The sequence below is a fragment of the Pungitius pungitius genome, chromosome 8, assembly GCF_949316345.1.
Source record: "Pungitius pungitius chromosome 8, fPunPun2.1, whole genome shotgun sequence".
Classification (NCBI taxonomy): Eukaryota; Metazoa; Chordata; class Actinopteri; order Perciformes; family Gasterosteidae; genus Pungitius; species Pungitius pungitius.
The window spans coordinates 2787782-2807682 of NC_084907.1; the positions used below are offsets into that span (position 1 = coordinate 2787782).

Genomic DNA, 19901 nt, shown 5'->3' on the forward strand with positions numbered 1-19901 from the left:
TACACAAGTTTTCTTTTATGAAGCTTATGTATAAACCCCCCAAAATATTCATAGAGCAAAGTGACACAGAGGCCTCACATCAAATGAGTCATCAGAACACTTAGGCGTCGTTAGGCACATTATACCATTTGGTTTTCTTCTTATAACAGGTTCGGCCCCCTGGTTTGAGTTACGTGCTGCAGGTTCATTTGCAGCATCATCACCATAGCAACTAACCAGAAAACCAAACCAGATGGACCGACAGCAAGTCCTCTCCACAACATATTTTAGAAAAATAAAAAAAAACTGTCTGACGATGTAGAACTTTTACTGGTTGTGTCGGTCTTCAGCTGCCAGCTGCATCACAGGGTCAGCCCCCGATTCTGAAACCTGGACCGGTGAACTGAAGTAGAGACTTCACTTCCCACAATCCTCAGCTCTTCATGGAGGACCTCAGCTTCCTCCGGGCGTCCTTGTGTTTTTTGCGGTACTCCTGTGGAAACAGAAGGTACAAATATCACTATTAAATCTTCAGGCCTCTTCTCACTTCGAGGTTGAAGAGGCGTTGGAGAGCGGCCGAGCGGGAGAGGCAACGGCGAGCAAACGCATTTTGATCCTGCGTGGAGGTTTAGTTAAACCCAACGAGGTGGTTTCTGGGGCTTACCTGTCTGAGCTCGGTCCTCCTCTCCTCCCACTGCTCCCTCTGCTCCTCCAGGTGAGAGGGGCGACAGAACGACCGAGGACCCTCTGGGGGAGGAGAGGAAAAAACCTCGTCAACGTTAAGATCAACCGGGTTTCACAAGGGCCAAAATGTTGCGTCTTTTATTCATCGTACCGGCTAGTCTGCTGTCCTCAGAGTAGAAGAAGAACAGCTGCGTCTTTGAGGGAATCTCCACTCTGTGAACAACACGGACGGCGTTTGATTTAAACTGCATGAAGGTGTGAAGCAGCGCGGGCCATTTTCAAAGCTTGATGATTCGTTAAGTATTTTATCAAACTATTTATCCATCTACAGAAAGTAAGTAAGCAACTATTTTTATAATTGTTTTTTCGGTCATAAATTATATTAAACAAAAAAATGGTTTTGTAGTGTGGGCAAAATAAGGAAATTATAATTCATAATATTCCCAATATAAAATATAACATAATTTAAATGAGCCCAGTCACTTTATGTTATGTTTGTGTAACAGAGCAAATAAACTGGTTTGAGCAAACTAATCCCAATGTTCTCACTCTGTGGTTTTTGCGGTGGCGTCTTGTTGCTCCTCCTCTTCCTCCCCAGGCTGCTGCTGCTCCTCCTCATCATCATCCGAGCTGCTGTCTGGGAAACGTAGGTCTTGTTGCCATGACACCTTTGCCGCCTGGATGCTCTCTACCTTGTACTCTGCTGGAGGAGACACTTTAAAGACGAGGACGACAAATCTCCCCCTCGGCGGGCGCGAGATGAACCTCCGACGTGCAACCTACCCGTCTCTCCGCCTCCTGTTTGCGTGTCGTCCTCGAAGAAGGAGAATTTAAACCCGGACGCCTCCTCGCTCTCTGCCGCGGGATCGGCGGCGAGGAGGGACGGCTGCAGGGTCGGCTCTTCGTCATTGCCTCCTCCTCCTTCTTCTTCTTCTGCCTCTTCCTCTTCCTCTCGGTCCCAGTTGGTCTCCTTGTCCTCTGCGACGGGGACGACGTCCTCATCCGCCTTCGCCTGGCCGAACACGGCCTTCAGGTCGCCGGACACGTCGTAGTAGATCTCCTTGGAAACCTCCGGCAGCTTCTGGGCCTCCTCCCTCTTCTTCCTCCTGGCCGACTTGCTGTGAGGACGACAGATTCCATGTCAGTGTTGGAACATTTAGAGCCGATGACGTGGGACACGATACAGTTTGAGGAGCATTCTGATAAAAAATAAACCTGAAGTACTCATCCAATGTGACAACTTTCATTTGAAATAACAGTATCAATATTGTTCTCTCTAATATGTGTGTGTGTTCTTTGCTGGATGACATCATTTGTGCATTCAGCTTTATAGTTCAGAATCATTTTCAAGGCTCATATTAAGTCATAAAGCTTTTTCTCGCATTTCAATGTGTTCTAGAATCACTAAGAAATGATTATATTGACCTTTTCAGCTATAAATTCTGCAAAAAATAACCAATACTGTAGTTCCCCCCTCCCCATTCTTAACATGTATTTCATGAGCACTGCATTTGTAAATAAAATGTCCTCCTGTTTGAGCACAATTCTCTATACGTTACAGTATCAACCTCTTAGGAAATGACCGGGCTTTTCGAAAATTAAGTCGAGGGTATAAATCGTTCTGGTAACTGAGATCCGATCTGAGATGGCTCGTACCTGTCCTTCTTGGTGTCGTCTGTTTTGGTCTCGAACGCAGCGTGTTCCTCTCTGCTCGGGTCGTAATGCAGCGCTGACACGTCTCTGCACACACACACACACACACACACACTTTGTTTTTATTTCATCCCTTCAGAGTACAGAATGTGAATGTGAGTTCTCAGGGCCGACCTGAAGGTCTTGGCTTTGGCGGCCGCCTTGGCGGCGCCGGCTGTTTGGCTGCCGCCGAGGACGCTCTGCAGGATCGACAGGTTCTTCTTCCTCTCCTCGTCCAGAGCCTCCTCTTCCTCAGTGCCGCTCTTCATTTTCTCTGAATCACAACGAAGCTGCGTCATTCGGCAGGACGAGACGGAAGCTCACAAGCGAAATCGAAATGTGAAGGGAACCAAAATGTGAAGGGAACCAAACTGGTTCAAATCAACTTTAAAACAACTCCATTACCTTTACAAGCAACGCCCTGAAGAACTACTGGACAGAATTAATCCTAATCAAACCAAGAATCAAAATATCCCAATTCTTTCAATTCAACAAATTTATGCGAAAACAGACCAATAATCGCTGTTTGAACACATTGAATCCTCCTCATTGGTCGTAATTGTGTCCTCCTCCACCCAAAAAGGAACTGGAGCTGTTGGATATCACCAACTCCTCTTCCTCACCTGACTCCTCCTCTTCCTCTTCGTCCAAAAAGCGAGAGTCCATTCGAAATCGCTCGTCCCTCCCGAAACGAGACTGCAGCTCCATCAGCTGAACAGCGCACACACACACACACACACACACACTTATGGGTTTGCATTTGAAGAGAACAAACATAGAGCGTACAGAGGTGGTCTCTTTGTTCTCACCTTCTGTCCCACATGACCTTCAAACTGAGGCTTGATGTCAAATCTGCTGCCGTCCTCCTCGTCATCACCTTCCTCATCGTCCTCGCTGCCGGCAAACAGTTGAGGGACAGATGGCTTCGGACGCACCTGATCCCACACACACACACACACACACACACACACACACACACACACACACGTTGAATAATTAATAAATTAATGAAAGTCATTAACAAAATGATTCTAAACTTTCTTCCTCACCTTTCCTTTTGCGGTTTCCTTATCCCCTACCGCCTTGTCTCCCGTGGCCTCGTCCTCGGAGGTCGTCTGCCGCTCGTCTTCGTCGCCGGAGCCGAAGACGATGTGCTTCCCGGCCGCTGCTTTCGGAGCGTCCTGACGGAGGCCAACGTGGTGTGAGCTCATTGACTGGAGGTGTAGACACACACTACATCATACATTACACTCATGAACCCACCAGGCTGGATAACGCTCCCTGGATGAGCTGCTTGTGCTCTTCAGCCTCTTTCTGCCTCTTCTGGACGGCAGCCAGCCTCCTCTCGTTGGCCTTCCTCTGGCGCTCCTCGTTCTCCTTCGCTCCTAGCGGCAGGCGGGGGGGAGGAGCGTGCTCCTCCTCTTCTTCTTCTTCTTCTTCGCTGGAGGACTCACTGTTGGGAGCAGGCGGAGGTTTTGCTGCTTTCACAGCGTTTTCTTGCTCTTCCTCAGAGGAGGAGGAGGACCTGGAGGAAGAGGCTGCTGCTGCTTTAGGCTGAGCGGGGAGAGGCTTTTTCCTCCTTTTCTCCTCCTCCTCACTGCTAGATGAGGAACCTGCCTCAGCCATGTTCTTCACCCCCCCGCACGCTGCTGCTTCCTCCTCCTCCTCCTCCTCTTCACTGCTCTCTGACTCTGCGAGGTCCCGTCCGTTGATTTTACTTCCTGTTGCTTTGTGACTCGTCTGAGGAGCTTCGTCCTCCAGCTTCTGTTTTTTGACGCCACCTCCTCCCTCCTTGTCCTCCGTGTCCGACCCCCCGCTCGGCGCTCTCGTCCCTTTGAACGCCGGCAGTGGAGCCGGTTTGTTCTTCTTCTTCTTCTCCTCGTTCTGCTGCTGCCGCCTGTCCTCTTTGCTGTCCTTCATGAGGAAGGCGAGGATCTCCTCGGGCAGGGTCCCCTTCTTGTGCGCGGGCGCCAGGACGCTGGAAGCCGCAGTCTCAGAGGTCTGCTCCGATTCCTCAGCCAGCTTCTGGAGATCAGCCAGGGAGATCTCCAGACGGGTGACGTTGGAGAACATGGCTTCATAGTCAGAATCGGAGCTGCAATCGGACGGCCCTTCCTCCTCCACCTCCACCTCCTCTTCCTGGTCCACTTCATCAGATTCTGAGGAGGGGGGATTCACATCGGGGAGGACTTTCATCTTCTTACTTTGTTTCTGAGAACTGCGTCCAGCAGGCGGTTTCCTGGAGAAGACCTCTTCCTCTGAGGAATCGTCCTCCTCGTCCTGACTTTGACTCTTCTTCTTCTTCTTCATCGTCGCCGTTCGCTTCCTGTCGCCCTGGTTTCCCGCTGCCGCTCGTGGCGCCGGTCTCTCCTGCGGCGGAGGAGGAGGAGCAGCCTTCCTGGAGGCGAACAGTTCATCGGTGTCTGCGGAGTCGTAGTCATTCTCGTCTTTGTCCTCCGGACCTGCTGGAATCCCCAGAGAGGATGTCGTCACATTTTACAGCACATTTAAAAGAATACTTATAACGTATAATATGGAGTAGCGTAGTTTAACCTTTAAATTAGTTACCTTTACAGACCAGATAGTCCAGGCCGACTACCTCCAGCTTATCCCCCTCGTCGTCCTCTTCCTGCCGCAGTGCACCATGGGAGGTGTCCTGTGCCGCCACCAGTCTGCGGATTTCGTCGTCTGAATCGGCGCCGCCGGCGAAGCGTGGCCACGTCCTCCGGGGCGGCCCGGGGTCGGTCGCCGGTTCCCTCTCGTTGGCGAGATGCGGGGCCTCGGCGCGGGGGGCGGAGTCAGCGGTCGCCGTGGATCTAAGAGGAGAAACGGACTGATGTGACGCCCCGGAGTGACCTTTAACCGCAAGGCGTAAACACCTGAGACCTTATTCACCGACGGCGTTACCTGGCCCCGGCTTCAGCGCTGCGGGCGTTCACCGCCGCCCGGACCTTCTTGCGTCTCGGCGGCTCAAACGGAGGAAACTCGCCGCGCCTCTTCTTGCTGATGTCGTCGTCGCCGCCCCGCACCTCCCAGGTGAGCTGAGTGACCGGCGTGAGCGGCGCGGGGGGGTCGGCGCCGGCGGCCCGGTCCAGCTTGCGGATGTTGTGGCTGTATTTGGACGGGTCGTACTTCAGCGTCCGAGCCCTGCTGCCCTTCTGAGCCCTGAGCTGCAGGACGGGGAGGACTCGCCCGAATTTACTGACCACCCAGTCCTAGAGGCAAACAGTTTGATGGTTGGTTGGTTTTCAAGAACGAAGATGCTCTATTTCAAACAAATGCATAGAACACCACGAGCTGGGTTCATCTTAGAGACCTTTACTTTGTTGCATTGAAAGAGGTTTCTGCTGAGACCAGCGAAGCGTCACATACGAGTCAAAGAAGAACCCCTTGAACTTATAACGATGTTGTTATTTTTGTCTCTGCGGGATGTGAGGTACGCGCGGGAACAGGAAGAGGCGCACCTTGTGTCCCGGCACTTCGGTCCCCGGCACGGCGGCCTTCATGGTGAAGTTCTCCACGCCGGCTTTGCTCAGAGAGTCCAGCACCTTCTGCTTCTGGTCCTCAGCTTCAGGCTGCCGGAGGCCCTGCTGCTCCGCTGCCGTCTGCCGCTCCTCCGCCAGCCTGGGACCAAAAAAACAACAACAAAATAAACACTTTACAGTCAATATGCAATGAAATAATATTGCCTGATTTATGAAAAGGAAGTTGCCATATTTATGAATCAGGCAATATGATTTGAACTAATCAGAAGATCTTCATGTTGAGGTGAACATGAACGCACCTCTGCAGGAAACTCTCCTTGGCGGTTTCAATCTGCAGAGTTCCTCCTTTCCATTTGGATTTGTTCAACAACGTCATACCTGCAGAGGAAAAAAAATAAAAAACACAGATTTCAACCCTGATGATATGACACGAAGCTCTGATGTCACTTCTGCGGAAAGGACCTCAACAAATCTTCCTTCTTGAATCTTTGTATCATAGAAAATCGTTTCATTGCGTTGGGACACTGAAACCTGAACTTTGAAGAGCGGGGTCCCCCCCCCCCACTCAGACAGAGCGGACGTGAAGGAGGCTGATAATAAACGTGTCAGATGTTCGGCTCAGGTGACTTACATTTCTTCAGGTCACCGTCTGAAATGTTGATGTTAATGTAGCTGAAGGTTTTATAAGGAACACCTGAAGGAGAAGAACAAGTTTCAGAACACACACACACACACACAAAATACACACTCTGGTCGTTGAGGAATAGAAAGTAAATAAATAATACAATTAAAATGACCATGGTGGATTATGTACACATCCCAAGCATGTTAAGTTCATTGGAATGTGTGAAATATTAAATAGTGTCCGTTTGGACGCCTCACCCTCATCGTCCATCCTGGTCCGGACCTCCACGTCCTCCACAACTCCAAACCTTCCAAATCGCTCCTTCAGATCATTCTGGGTGACCGAGTGGCTCAATCCACCGATGTACAGCCGCCTCATTGCTCCGTCGCCAAGGCAACACTACTCTGGAAGATATTCATTCATATTTGACATTCTTTGGTCAATATCTTGCACATTCCACCCTCTTCATTTGAACCATTACAGCTCGAACACAGATATACTTTCCTTTCTTCTAATATACGTATGTACTGTATGTATTATCCTTGACTTGTGCTATTCTGTTTTTTTTCTTATCCTGTCTTGTATTTTGTATTTTATATTTTATTTTACTGAGGGGATCTGCAGTGGTGGTTGGACTCAATGAAAATCAAAGTGAGTTAATGATACATAACATGTTCTATTGCACATTTTGATATTATAACCTTCAATTATATAGGGTGTATGGTAAAGTTGGTGTATGTCTCCATTAGCTGTAACGGAGGGGTAGATCATTCGTGAACTAGATGAAATGTCATTGATTCTACTTTAACGTATCGATCCGGCTGAGAGTAGCATTAACGTTCGTAGTTTAGCTCAGATTAGGTGAAGCATGCGGAGACAAAAACACTACGACACGCGCAGTCTATATAAAATAATCTATAATAGAGCGAACATAGTGATCACGATCGAATTACCCGTTTCATTTATGTAACATTAGACAGAAAGAAAAAAAACAAATGTTTACCTCACATGTATTCGGCCGGTGTTTCACTAAACTCCGTCCGGCGCCGCAATGCGATTCCGCCGACTTTCCCTTCCGCGATTTGTTTTCCTCAGAATTGCAAGGTTCCGCTGTGCGAGATTCACTAGTAGCTTCAGGGGGAAAAGGGAAAATAACCAGACGATGTGACGGTTCTGTAAATTCTGAAAATATCTGATTATCAAGGTTAATAGTTTAAGAATAAAAATACATATTCTCCATTTGCTCAAAATCTCTGAAATCTTTCTGGACTGATACATCTGTTACAAATACGGTTTACACGTGGGGTGTCTCAGAATTTCCACCTTTTTAATGTTTTATCCATTAACGATAATACACAAATAACTGTAATAAGCATGCTTGAAAAACTATATTTATAAATTTTCAGTATTTTTTTAATCAGAAGAGTGGCCCACTGCCATATTATTCTTTACAGAATTGGTTTATTTCCCCCCTTTGACGCGTGGAAAATGGTAGACTCCGGAGGGCGCGAGGCTACGAACTGTTTTGGTCAGGGTGAAGAACCCAGAATCCCTCAGCTGACGGGAAGAAGCCTTTACTACGCGTCTTATAACGTACTTTTACTTAAATATTTTGACATTATATCGCAGCAGAATACGGTAAGTTGGCGTCGGACATGACACCTCTTCTAACTGCACCGAGAGCTGTTGGTTTTTGTCGCTAAAGCTAATTTTAATAAGCTAGCGAACGTTCCTGGTGTGAAGGGAATTAACATTACGTTCAATTGACGTTAAGGTCTAATTAACGAGTAGCTGAAAACAGCTGTGTGTTCATGATTCAGCATCACACCGGTGGGGAAAGGCAGCTAAGCTACTGTTCTTAAATAAAGAGATTTTGATCTTCTGCATTGCTTTTTGTTATTTAAATGTTATGTCACATTGTTCTTCTAACGTTACTCCTGATTCTTACCCTAAATGTATTTTACAGCGTAAACTATTCACTTGACATAATTAGATTATTCTGAAATAGACCATTTTACAATGAGTTAGTATTTTGACTGTTATTACTATTTTAACTAAATAAGAAAATGTAAATACTTTGTACCACTGTACTATACACAACTTTGTAAAGCTGCATGGTGCCGTAATTCTGATATATGTTCTTATCTTTTTAGCTTATTTATGTTGTGTAGAGTTAGGGTTAATTCCAAATGATATTTTACTTATTGAGTCAATCTGTGTTTGTCCTTCAGGACGACGGAGAAGATGAGCAATGAGAACACGGAGGAGGCGATGGTGCTTCAGGCTCAGATTGAGCATCTCCAGGCTGAAGTTTCAGCATTGCAGCGCCAACAGGAGGACAACCAGAAGGACGTAACGTTCCACTTCAGAGGACAGATGCAAGACGCCATGCAAGTTTTCTTCTTAATCACGTTTAAACTGAAATATTTAAATTTTCAACCGGTACCTTTTCCCCCCATCCAGCCGTACATCTTATGGTCTAGTCTAGTCCTCATGCTTGACGGTAACTGGAGAGGTTGTGTGTCTGTCTCCACAGGTTGAGTGTGTGTGGACAGAGACAAGGAGACGAGAAGGAGAAGGTGCTGTCCAGGCTGATGGAGGAAGTGGAGGAGCTGGAGGAGGACCTGATGCTGCAGACTCAGATAAATGGCATCAGACTGACCGGCTGCACCACAAAGACTCTGCAAAGCAGTAAGAGATGTGTCTTATGAACCATTGTTAGAGACTAAATCAACTTTGTAAATAATTTCTTTGGAATGAAAAGCATTTTGTGTGTGTGTTTGTGTGTGTGTGTGTGTAGGCAGCAGGAAGCTGGTGCAGCAGCTCTGTATCTCAGGTTACTGCTCTGAACTGCTCTTCCAGGTGGAGTTCCAGTTGTCTGAGGTCAAGGTGAGTCCAGTAATTTAGAGAGGGGGGGGGGGTGTGTGGCTGACTGTTGCCTGAACATGTCAACTGGCTTGTCTGTTTGAGTAGCTGCTGAAAGCAAAGAACTGATAGGCTCACCTTTTTATTGGTAACCTAAAAGTCACGGTTCATTGTTTCTGAAATATAAGGCCATGGTTTAACTGCACTACAGCCCTTGTCCTTGTCCTTGTCCTTGTTTACCTGAAATGTGCACTTTATCATTTTATTTTGTACCGCAATGTTTTTCAGTAAAATAAAACATTTGCATAAAGCAAGCCAATCCACTTTTCCATGTTTGTATAAGAGCATTAAAAAATGGGGAAAAAAAAGTAAGGGACATTTAGAATAGATACAAATTGCAATTAATTGTGATTAAATATTTTAATCATTTGACAGCACTATTTTAAACATTAAAAGCATTCACTAAACAGTGGCGTTACACAAAGCTGATTCAAAGAGGGACAAAAGCAATGTTTTAATTGTTAATTGTTCAGGTAGCAGGACGAGGGACGAGGGCCCTGCGGCCAGCAGAGGGAGACGGAGGCACATGTTCAGTCTTCACTGATGGATTTAAGAAGCTTGGTTTAACCTCAGCAGCTGCTAGATGTGCAAAACTAAAATAAAACTCCTGTCAGGTCTTAAAAATAAATCTGACCAAACTGCCTCAGGCAGTGTTAAGGTAGAGTCTACACATAGGGAATGTCTTCAATAAGCCAATTATAACAAAACTCCCATTTTAAGTTTAGACGGCTCTGGACTCCTCACTTTGCCGTCGTCTGTTCTCGGATCGTTTGGTGATCGTGGTTCTCACTCGTCACAGTAACGGTGCGTTTGTCCTGCAGCAGGGCTCTGGGTGCGTGAGGACCATCAGCGAGCTGAACGTGGTGATTGACGCCGGCGAGATGCAGAACTTCAGCAGTTTCCTGTCTGGGTAAGAGTCGATGGTGAAGGACACAAAGTCCGCCTTAACTTAAATCCCCAAACTTCCCAACAATAACCGGCATTGTCTAATCAAGCTTTTTTACAATCAAGAATTACAGAGGAAGCAAGTCTGCTTTAGTGGCCATTGGCCAAATAACACATTGAAGGAATGTTACTGATGGATTTAATAGTCCTTGTTATAATCACCATCAATCAAAAGGATTGTGTAAAAATGCATCTCTAGTCCATTTAAAGGAACAATCTCTTGGATCTCTTTGTCTTTTGCTGCATTTAGCTGTAAAAACTGGTGGGGTTTTTTGCCTTTTACTTCCCTGCAATCCAAGCATTGTGTTGCAACTTAGTCTCCTAAAGTTCATAAAGTAAAAATCTTCCCAATAAACTAAAAACTGGGGTTTTTTCCCCACTCAAACGTGGGATATGTACATTGTCTGAAAACCCCTGGGATATTTACTATAGGATGAAATCTCTGCAGTCAGTCTCTAAACCCCGAACCCAGCAGGTGTCTGAACACTTTTGGCCAGTTTTGGACTTGTGTCGTCCAGCTGAAACCTGCTCTCCTATGTCCACCGTCCTCTCTCGCAAACAAAAAGCTGCTCTCCGCTCATCATTTGCGACGTGTTACATTCCTTTTAGGTGTGCTGGCCCACCCCCTGAATTGAGCACGGCCATCGTTGGTATCTGTTACACCTGCTCCTCTGTGACCGTTGAAGGTATCTGGGCTCAATCAGGCCCGTGGAGGTTTACCAAGGAATGTCTGGCGCTCTGGTCGCCTCTTTATTACCACCAGGTGGTTTCTACTCCGCGGGGATAATGTTCACTGTGGTCACAGCTCGTGGAGAACAAATTACAATTACATAGCACGTCTCAGTTTCATATTCAATCAAAAAATGTTTTAATAGGCACCCACCTGAAACTAAATTAGCCGGTCTGCGAGGCAACAACATGCGTGCCGCCACCGCCGCCCTCTCTCTCTCCCCCCTGAGTGCTTTCCTGTGCCAGGATGAGGAGATCAGCTCCAGGTGTGTGGTTTCCCACACCTGCTCCCAATACTGTCATCTGGGAGCGTTGGCGCAGCCAGCTGGCATGAATCAACCCTGCTGCTCAGCCCCCCAACAGAACAATATCTGACCCACTTCATCATCGTTTATTAACAGAGAATGTAGCGTCCCATGCCAGCACACGCGGAGGTCTGCCCGTGTTCCACTGCCCCCCGAGGACTTCACCTGGCGAGGCATCACAAGCTTCTTCTATTTGTTTCTCAGACTCAGAGTCTGACAGCCCAGAGAACAGCTTTTTACCCCGAGGGCCTCCGTTGGTTATGTATTTCTGTGCTTTTTTTTTTTTTCTTCTATTTTTTTCTGTGCTTTTCTCACCGGTTTGAAGTGTTTTGGAAAAAAGGGGATCAGCTCGATTTCTGTACAGCAGCTTCAGCATTCTTTCTACAAATCTGGAGTAACTGCTCTGTGCAGTTGATCCACAGAGCAGAAGTCTGATTTGCGCCACATCTGAGGCCACATCTGGATTGTATGGTTCACTCTGCAGAATCCGCTCCTGGGACTTTTCTTTCCAAAAAAGTGTAGAAAACCATTGTTTGTGACACAACCAGCTCCAGTTGTTAACCCAACACATCAACTCTCATGAAGGGACATTGAAGATTTAATCGATCAGCTTCAGTTGGGTACAAATCAAAAGAGACATTTCTTTATTCACCGTCCCCATCATGTCCCATTTTATTTATGAGGTGATGAGGCGAAGAAGAGCTAAACAGTTCTGCCCCCAGTTCCTTCCGCTTCTCCTCTTGCAATTGTCTCTGACCTTTTTTGAGCTGGGCCTCCAGAGCTGCTGCCCAGCTGGTTTGTGCTCCGAGACGGAGCCTCTTGTGGCCGCGATGTGGAAACACCGTTGAAGCAGTGCATTGTGGGACTGATTTATATCAAACCTCCTCCTGAACCTCAGGCAATCAAACGCACAGTGCGACATTTTGACCCCCGGCCCGCAGCTGAAGAGCCCAAATCAGTTAAAAACAACGATATGAGACCAGGGATTGATGGGTCTCTGTCCCCGTGTCTCTGTCTCTGTCCCCGTCCCCGTGTCTCTGTCTCCCTCTTCTTGGTGGTGCTGCATTATATTGGGAGTGTGCTGCCATGTTTCCATCAGCTCTTTGTGCAATAACAGCCATCTGGAAACTTCACCCGGCTGCCGTCTGGCCTTGGGCCCCCGTGGAAAACTCTGGAAAACCTGTAACAAAACGTCCCGTGCTCCTTTTAAACTGAGCGAACCACACCAGCGTTACATTGATATGGATTCTTAATTAACTTGGTATTTGGAGCTGATATGATATTTAGCTTTTTGGATGTATTGTATTAATTCTAATGCTTTTTAAAAACTATTTGTTATGTAATATCATTTTGAGCCGGTGGCTCAGGAGGTTGAGTTGGTTGTCTCTTAATGGCGAGGTAAAAGGTTTAAATAAAACTCCATTCTTTTAGGGCAAATAAAAATGTAAGCATTTAAATTCTGACTCTGGAGTTTTGTAGAAAACATTAACAATCCCCAGAATGCACTGCACCACCGTAGAAGCCTCTACCTGAAGCCGTGCAGCATATAAAACCAATAAAGTATCTCTGCAACCTCTTTTCAGGGTGGAGGAGAGCAGGGATCTTCTACTGTTCTTCAGGACACTCAGGAGCTTCTCAGATAGATGTGATGACCGGCGCAGAACCTTCCAGCACTTCCAGGTGAGTGAAGACACACCTGCAGCATGTTCTGTTTTTTGCTCAACATGTCACGGTTTTGTCCCAGTGAGATTTTTCTTTAGTTTTTCTTGCTGCATGAGTCATTTTGTACTCCACCGCATCATTTTTGGGGGAGAAGATGAATCTATGCATTTTTCTTTGAGACCAGATGGTCCATCAATTGGGGCTGACGGACACAGATTGGGAAATTATTTGGGGATTTAACATTCGGACAGTGTTCGGACGCTGGGTTTTCTCCGTCGTCCATCAGTGGAGGAGGCTTTTTGGTCTTGTCCAGCTGAGAGGTCAGAGGTCGACCCAGAGGGACAGTGTTTCTCTTTGTGGTCCAGAAAGTATATTTCAAAACTAAAATACAGGAACACCTTCAAAAAAAGTAATTGCCATAGGTGTGTGCATGTTAAATATCAGGGTGACACTTTTTTGAAGAGGACGCAGCAAAATGTCAACTAGTAAATCAAGTCATTGAAGCAAAAGGGAACTTTTTCTCCTGTTTACTCTGAGAATGTAAAGTTCCGCCAAGTTGGCCGCGCTGGAGGCGGATTAACCCACATTTTCCATATTGGCCCGCATGCTCCAAACTCTTTTATTTTGCTTTCATTGCATTTTCTTCAGTGTTATTATGGGGGAAAAGGACTGTAACGTGGGCAGTGCGTTGTACATTGATTTGCACGCTTTGATGGCACACAGACTGAGGAATAAACAAAAACATAAAACATTAAGGAGTCTCATGCGATCCAGAAATCTGAACTTCTTTTAGTTGCTAATGGACCACAGCAGTAACCGGCCGCTCGGAGCGGGGACTGCACGTGATGGTGGGCTCCGTTCCGCTTACAAACCACAGACCTTTTACAAGCCTTCGGCCAATCACAGAGTGGCATTTCTCCATTCTGGGAATCACATGTGAATGTTATAGATGTGAATCAAATGGTCGCTGTAGACGGGCCTCTGTAGTCTTTTTCCTTGTTTATGATAACCAGGAGTTGAGTTTTGATATAACTCCCCTATTCAAAACTACTAACCACTACCACCCACCTGTTGCCACCAATATATATTTTACATGTGAAGCAGGCTCCAATAATTCTAAAACATTTTAATTTATAAGGTTTAACTTTATTAAAAATTCTTAAACACATGTCCATCCATCCATGTCCCCTCTTCCTGTACACCATTGTCTTATTCACATCAGTAATCATTTATAAGTCATCTTATTACTGGAGGAGATAAGGGACACGAGACATAATAAAAAAAGGAGTAACTTTCACATTACTATAGTTCATAGATACATTCCCAGTTCACTTCAACCCAGAATCTATATAAATTAAAAACAAAGTGAAGCCAAGTCACAAAATGTTTAGGAAAAGCCTGCAGATGAACAAGTCCACATGGCCATAGACCTTTTATAGAGAAGCATTTTAATGGAGTAATAGCCGAGCGAAACCCAGAGGGTCGTGTTAATTCTCGTCATTTTCTAAAATAAAAGCATATACAAGACTGTTTTTGTTTTTGAATTATCTTGTATGTATCTGCAGTCTGACAAAAGAATCTCAAAGTCCACTTCTGATGTCTGAGGAACATTGACTGTGCTCACAGTCCAGTAAAACTAGTTTTCAATGTTTTTTCCTTGTGTTCTGCCTTCAATTTCAGTCTGGGAATTATAAAATGAAGCATGCAACAACAGTAATACACAAAAACTGCATTTCAATCATGTATTTTTATCTGAATGAACTCTGTGGGTCCACTGTAATATTCTACAACAATTTAATTAAATGTAAAACCCTAAAATTATTTATTTTGGTCAGCAAAATTGGCAGTTTTTTTTTAATGTAATATCTTTTCTTTGTACTTATTGTTACAAAATTATTTAAAATGTGTGTTGTTTTTATTGTGGGCAGTACAGTGTCAGGTCAAATGGAAACTTGCTGTAGAGGCGTTGACTCCTCCCACTCATTTGAAGCGTCTCACAACACCGGTCGAAAGGACGTTCAGGAGACACCTAAAGTCATTTTTTAGACTATTAGTCACTTTCCAATCCTTTGTCAAGGCTTTATTTTGCTTTGTCCAATTTATTAACAGCATGTGACTCCAATCGGAGAGTCGAAGGCTTCGTTGGACAATGTGACAAAGCCTCGTGCAGAGATTGGTCAGGTGTGTGGACGAAGCTTGGGAATATCAGAGTTGTTATGATGGATCCCTTTTTGGGGAAAGTGTGTTTGTTTTCTTTGAATCAACGCGACCACGTTTTTGGCGAGAGATCAGAGAAGCAGCTCAATGCCTTTCAGAAGATCTTCATAACTAGTAGAAACGCAAAACCAGTTAGTTTGAAGCACATTGAGGCTTCATGTGACTGTGGCTCTAGACTCGTGTGAGACTCCCTGCAAGAAGTTTAAAAGCCTGGAACCAATCAGAACTGGAAAAATAAACTGAGGGAAACTCCCTAAATGCTACACCTTCAGTACTATGAATAGTTTCACTTGGACCTGACCATGTCACAAACCTTTTGTTGACGTAAAAATATTGGTACCCCCCCCCCTTTCCTTAGGACTTTGTGGTGGGAAGATGGCCCCCTCGGCAAGGAAGGGGCGACAGTACAGTTTGTTCCTCCTCAGCGATACTGTCCGATGGGCAGTACCTTCATACAGGTGAAGCTGTCGGGGTACTTGGACAGCACCACGGGGTTTCCGTCCATCCGCACCTCGCTGAGGCTGGGTCGCAGGTAGTAGTTGTCATTGGACCGGCAGAAAGTGTCTATGTTGACATCTGTGATGTTGTTGTTCTGGAGGAAAGAGGGAAATCTCAGCTGGGATGGATTCATCTCACTCAATACGTTCCTGCCAGCAACCATTAACTACTTGGGCAGTAATTAGAGGGTATCTGAGGTTCCTACCTGTAGATGTAAGATCTGGACACTGTCTGGGATGTGTGGAATGGCCTCCATCTCGTTGTCAGCCAGGTACAGGTTTACCAGCGTGGTCAATTTCTGTTGGAGACACAAATTCACACCGTTGGTTAGATCCAGCTTGTGTGTTATCCGCTGTGTGGGAAGTGGGAACATTTTCCAAATATTTTCAGCATTTGTTGCTTTAGATCCAGTCTCCAGGAAGAGAGAGGCGGAGAACAGGGATCTTCTTTTGGAAAACATATACTTCATAGTGTGATTAAAATGTAAATCCATCCAAAAGCTGCTTGTTAAATATTAAGCTGGATGTAACATGTGGAAGGCTTACTTTGAATTATCCCTAAAATAAACAGCTGTACCTGGAGACCGATGTACTGGTTGGATGGATTTACTGTTATCTCCTCCTGGAATGAAGTAAATGGGTGTATTTCTCCTGATGTTGACCTGTTCTAATGAGGATGGACACCTGTCATCTTAGAAGATTATGAAACCCTTTTGTTGACAGATTTCAGAGTGCCTTGTAAACGCATCTTTGGATCTAAAAGGGCGCTCTTGTGTGATTTGTATTGAATCTTAATTTTTCCAAGCTGTCGATTCAATCAGCTAATTGATTAGTCAACAATGATTTCGTTGTTTTTCAACTAACAATTTCTTTCTTGAACTAAAGTAGGTTTTAAATAGAACCCACAAGAGTTGTTGCATAGTATTTTGAAAATGATTTGTACAAAGAAGAGATTTGCATCATCCTCACTTGCATCAGTAATCATTGGAATATTCCTGAGGAGTTTGAGAGCTGGCGATGCTCACCTTGAAAGCGTTCGCTTTGACGCCCCTTGTTTGGAGGAGGTTTCCGTTGGCGTTGAAGTATTTCAGTTTGGCCGGCAGCATTGGAAGTTTGGCCAGTTTGTTCTCAGCCAGATTCAACTCCTCCAGCAGCGGGAGACTGGAGAACGCCCCGTCTTCGATCTCTGAGATCATGTTCCCCGTCAGGTCGATCCTCTTCATAGTCACTGTCGATGCATGTCAAAAAAACATCCGTTAGCTGACCTGAAGCCATTTTAGCCATTGTGCTTCCTTTTTGTTGTTGTACCAGATTCATTTGAATCAGGTATGTCAACAGGTAACTGTAGTAGGGTTAACTGCAGCACAAAGAACCAGGTGGCGAGATACAAATACAAATGACTGTTGGTCACTAATTGCAGCGATGGCCTTTGAAATGAAAGGGGCAGCTACATTTTTCAGCCCAGAGCCATATTGAGAGGCACGTTTTTAAATATTAAAAAATCTCAATCCAGTCATTCTCTGAGGTTTCCATTGGTCTGAAGTGCTTTACCCTCTCAATACCTGACCACCTCTGACTACGACTTATAAAGGTCTTTGTCCATTCAAACATTCTTTCGTTATTATTAATTACCAGCGATTTTATGTAGGATTTGATTATGATTGTAATCTCCTACTGCGCAGAATCCAACCCAATGGGATTCAACTCTTTTTGTTATTCATTTATTTAGTAAAGTAAAATGTGTCTGATAGCTTTACCAAGTTGACTACAATACACTTACATCGCTACGCTGACGACACGCAGCTATTCCCCCCCAGGTTTTTAAAAACATAGTTTAAATCTGCGCAGCAGAAGCCAAGATATCCAGACTGTTTAGTTTGACTCAAGGTTCAAAAATCCTGGATCTTATATGTCTTCATGAGACCGTTTCTGCCTGATGAACACACACGTCTTTCAAAACCCATGACTCCACCTTACAATGCAGGCCATCTGTTATGAATTGGTTGACTCTAAGGTAACCCTAAGATAACCCTCTAAACATGGGACAGGAGCTTTGCGTAAATAATACAACCACCATTTCAGTCTAGACATTCAATCAAAGACAAAAAGACAAACCATTTGCTTTGACACTCTTTGTCTGAGCCTTTGAAAAACTGACAGACTCACCGATGTCAGCAAAGTCCTTGGTGCGGATCTTTTTGATCTTGTTGAAGCGGGCGTACAGGTACGCCGTCTCTTTAGGCAAGTTGGGCACGCTGGTCATGTCTGGACTGACCTCCTCACAGTACACGGAGCCGGTCAGACACACACACAGCAGGCAGGTGGGGAGGTCTGCGACACAAACGCACAACACAAACATCAACCCTTCGTCACAATGAAGACAATTTTGAACGACCGATGCAACCACATCTTGCATCTCGAATCTCTGGAGTTCCCGATACCGTTTCCTTCTGGAACCTAAAGGAACTAATATCAAGGTATGGCTTCCCCAAATCCTACTTTTTTAGATGCATTTTACCTCACTTTATAGGCAATCCCCAAGCGGCTGGATTTGCTGTTTTCCAACATGTACTTCTGGGTTATAACTAAACTCAACCCTGTTTAACTTATTCCAAGCAATCTATATAAAATAAAGTTCCTCTTACCAGAGGCATCTCCTGCCTGACCCATTGGGCCATCACCAGGTTCATCAGCAACTGGCAGCGCCCTCTGCAACAGAAAACCAAACAAGGCTGAAACTAGGTTTGCTATCTGTAGTCCTTTGGATAAGCACGTTACAAGGTGCCAGCTCAACCTGTTATGCCTGAAATGAAAGGGGCGTGAGCAGAAACCCACTGTTTTATGTGGGAAATAAAGCTCACTCATTGATAAGCAGGCACCGTTTTCACCTCGTGACTATGGGTGTCATTGCGGGAAAGGTGTGATTCTTTCCTATCATGGTTGAATCGTAAACCATGCAGGGGTTGATTTGAATGTGTGCTTTCACTGATCATTGGACAACAACAACTTTAGTGAGAGACACTGCCTGGTCTAATAAATTCCACAAAGGTTTAGACGGGTTCAACTTTCTTTGCTTTGGCAAAAGCCTCTTCATTCAGGGCCCTCGTTTCAACAAACCTTTTTTTCCCCAAAGCAGACAGAGTGGGAGCCAAAGTGCCAACAGTAATCTAACTGCCAATGAAGGTTCCTGAAAGAACTGCCATGTGTGTGATGGTTGGTCAGTTTGTCCTCCTCCATCACGGCTGTCACCAATCAAAGTCCCTCCATCCCCAGCCCTTCCGCCTGAATGAAGCTCGTGGTTGATTGCAGCATCAAGAGGTTGTGAGGCCCGTCTCTTAAGACTGACGGGTCTCCCAGATGGAGTTTTTACTCATTAAAACTTGCCCTCGTGTTACTTGGGACTGCCTGAGGGTTTTTTCTCTCCGCAGCAGTGTTCCCCCCTGAGGCTGAATCACACCAGACTTGGTTTTTTCTCTGTCCAAATATTTCTTGAAGAGGTTAGCGTGGTTAGTTGTGGTTGCTTGAGGGCCAGTCCAGTCAGACACAGCAAGGTGTGTGATTTTGAAACTGCAAGCTAAATGAATTATGACCTGTTGGGGGAAGATGAGGAAAGGGAGGTGCTGACAGTTCATGTCAGTAGTAAGTAGGAGAAGACAAAGAATAATAGAATAATGTGCGGGATCTGTGATTTATTTATTAATGATTGATTAATGTTCTTTGTCTGCATGTTTTAAATTCAATTCTATACACAGTACTTCTAATTTTTGTTCATAAATGGCATTATTCACCAGTTTATCTGCTAAACGCACACTAGTTATGGGGAAAATGCTTTGAATTGCATTTTTTGTTATTTTTAGTTATGGTCAGAGTGACCGCGACACGGATGGAAACGGTCTTACCCTCGCCCTCCTCAATTTCGAATGGTCAGCGAAGTATCCGTTCCGCTCGCTGGCAGGTAGAGATCCCACTATCAGCTGTGAGTCCTGCTCCGACCTCCCTGCCGAGGCCGCCGCCAGCCAAGGCACCAGCACGCAGGTGAACAAGAGCGCCTTCATGTCCGAAGCCCGAGGTTTGGGTCAGCAGCTGCTCTCTGCTACAAGCGCCTGTTGGGATGTGTCAAATGACTGTATTTAAAGGCTGCACCAGTAGCTTTCTG

General features: G+C 45.5%; 3 protein-coding genes across 6 annotated transcripts in view; 1 reads left to right on the forward strand and 2 right to left on the reverse strand.

Annotated features, from left to right (window-relative positions):
- Position 1: 1 nt before the first annotated feature.
- On the reverse strand, positions 2-7568 carry nol8 (nucleolar protein 8). Of its 3 annotated transcripts, none has more exons than XM_037490827.2 (18): positions 7469-7568; positions 6723-6869; positions 6472-6534; positions 6140-6218; positions 5820-5979; positions 5263-5570; positions 4924-5171; positions 3619-4817; positions 3405-3536; positions 3165-3290; positions 2979-3066; positions 2491-2629; positions 2320-2403; positions 1447-1781; positions 1213-1366; positions 815-876; positions 644-726; positions 2-472 (listed from the first exon to the last, which is right to left on the reverse strand). In XM_037490827.2, exons 2-18 carry the CDS (start codon positions 6841-6843, stop codon positions 413-415), a joined length of 3441 nt encoding a protein of 1146 aa, XP_037346724.2. In that variant the 5' UTR covers positions 6844-6869; positions 7469-7568; the 3' UTR covers positions 2-412. The 3 variants fall into 3 exon arrangements, with proteins under 3 accessions (XP_037346724.2, XP_037346722.2, XP_037346723.2); XM_037490825.2 differs by having other exon boundaries at positions 3619-4820; XM_037490826.2 differs by having other exon boundaries at positions 4-472; positions 1213-1363; positions 3619-4820.
- A 405-nt stretch (positions 7569-7973) lies between these two features.
- The window catches only part of cenpp (centromere protein P), a 42942-nt gene continuing 31014 nt past the window's right edge, over positions 7974-19901 (forward strand). Inside the window, exons 1-6 of one of the 2 annotated variants that reach the window (XM_037490359.2) lie at positions 7974-8103; positions 8697-8855; positions 9002-9156; positions 9266-9354; positions 10212-10300; positions 12953-13049. In XM_037490359.2, the coding sequence (XP_037346256.2) occupies positions 8710-8855; positions 9002-9156; positions 9266-9354; positions 10212-10300; positions 12953-13049 (576 nt within the window). In that variant the 5' untranslated portion in view covers positions 7974-8103; positions 8697-8709. The remainder of the gene's footprint in view (positions 8104-8696; positions 8856-9001; positions 9157-9265; positions 9355-10211; positions 10301-12952; positions 13050-19901) is intronic. The other variant, XM_037490360.2, reaches the window with a different exon arrangement.
- Positions 14127-19895, reverse strand: ogna (osteoglycin, paralog a). The gene is made up of 6 exons (XM_037490361.2): positions 19645-19895; positions 18391-18454; positions 17912-18076; positions 16771-16973; positions 15952-16044; positions 14127-15840 (listed from the first exon to the last, which is right to left on the reverse strand). The coding sequence occupies exons 1-6, from the start codon at positions 19798-19800 to the stop codon at positions 15670-15672; spliced, it is 852 nt and encodes a 283-aa protein (XP_037346258.1). The 5' UTR covers positions 19801-19895; the 3' UTR covers positions 14127-15669.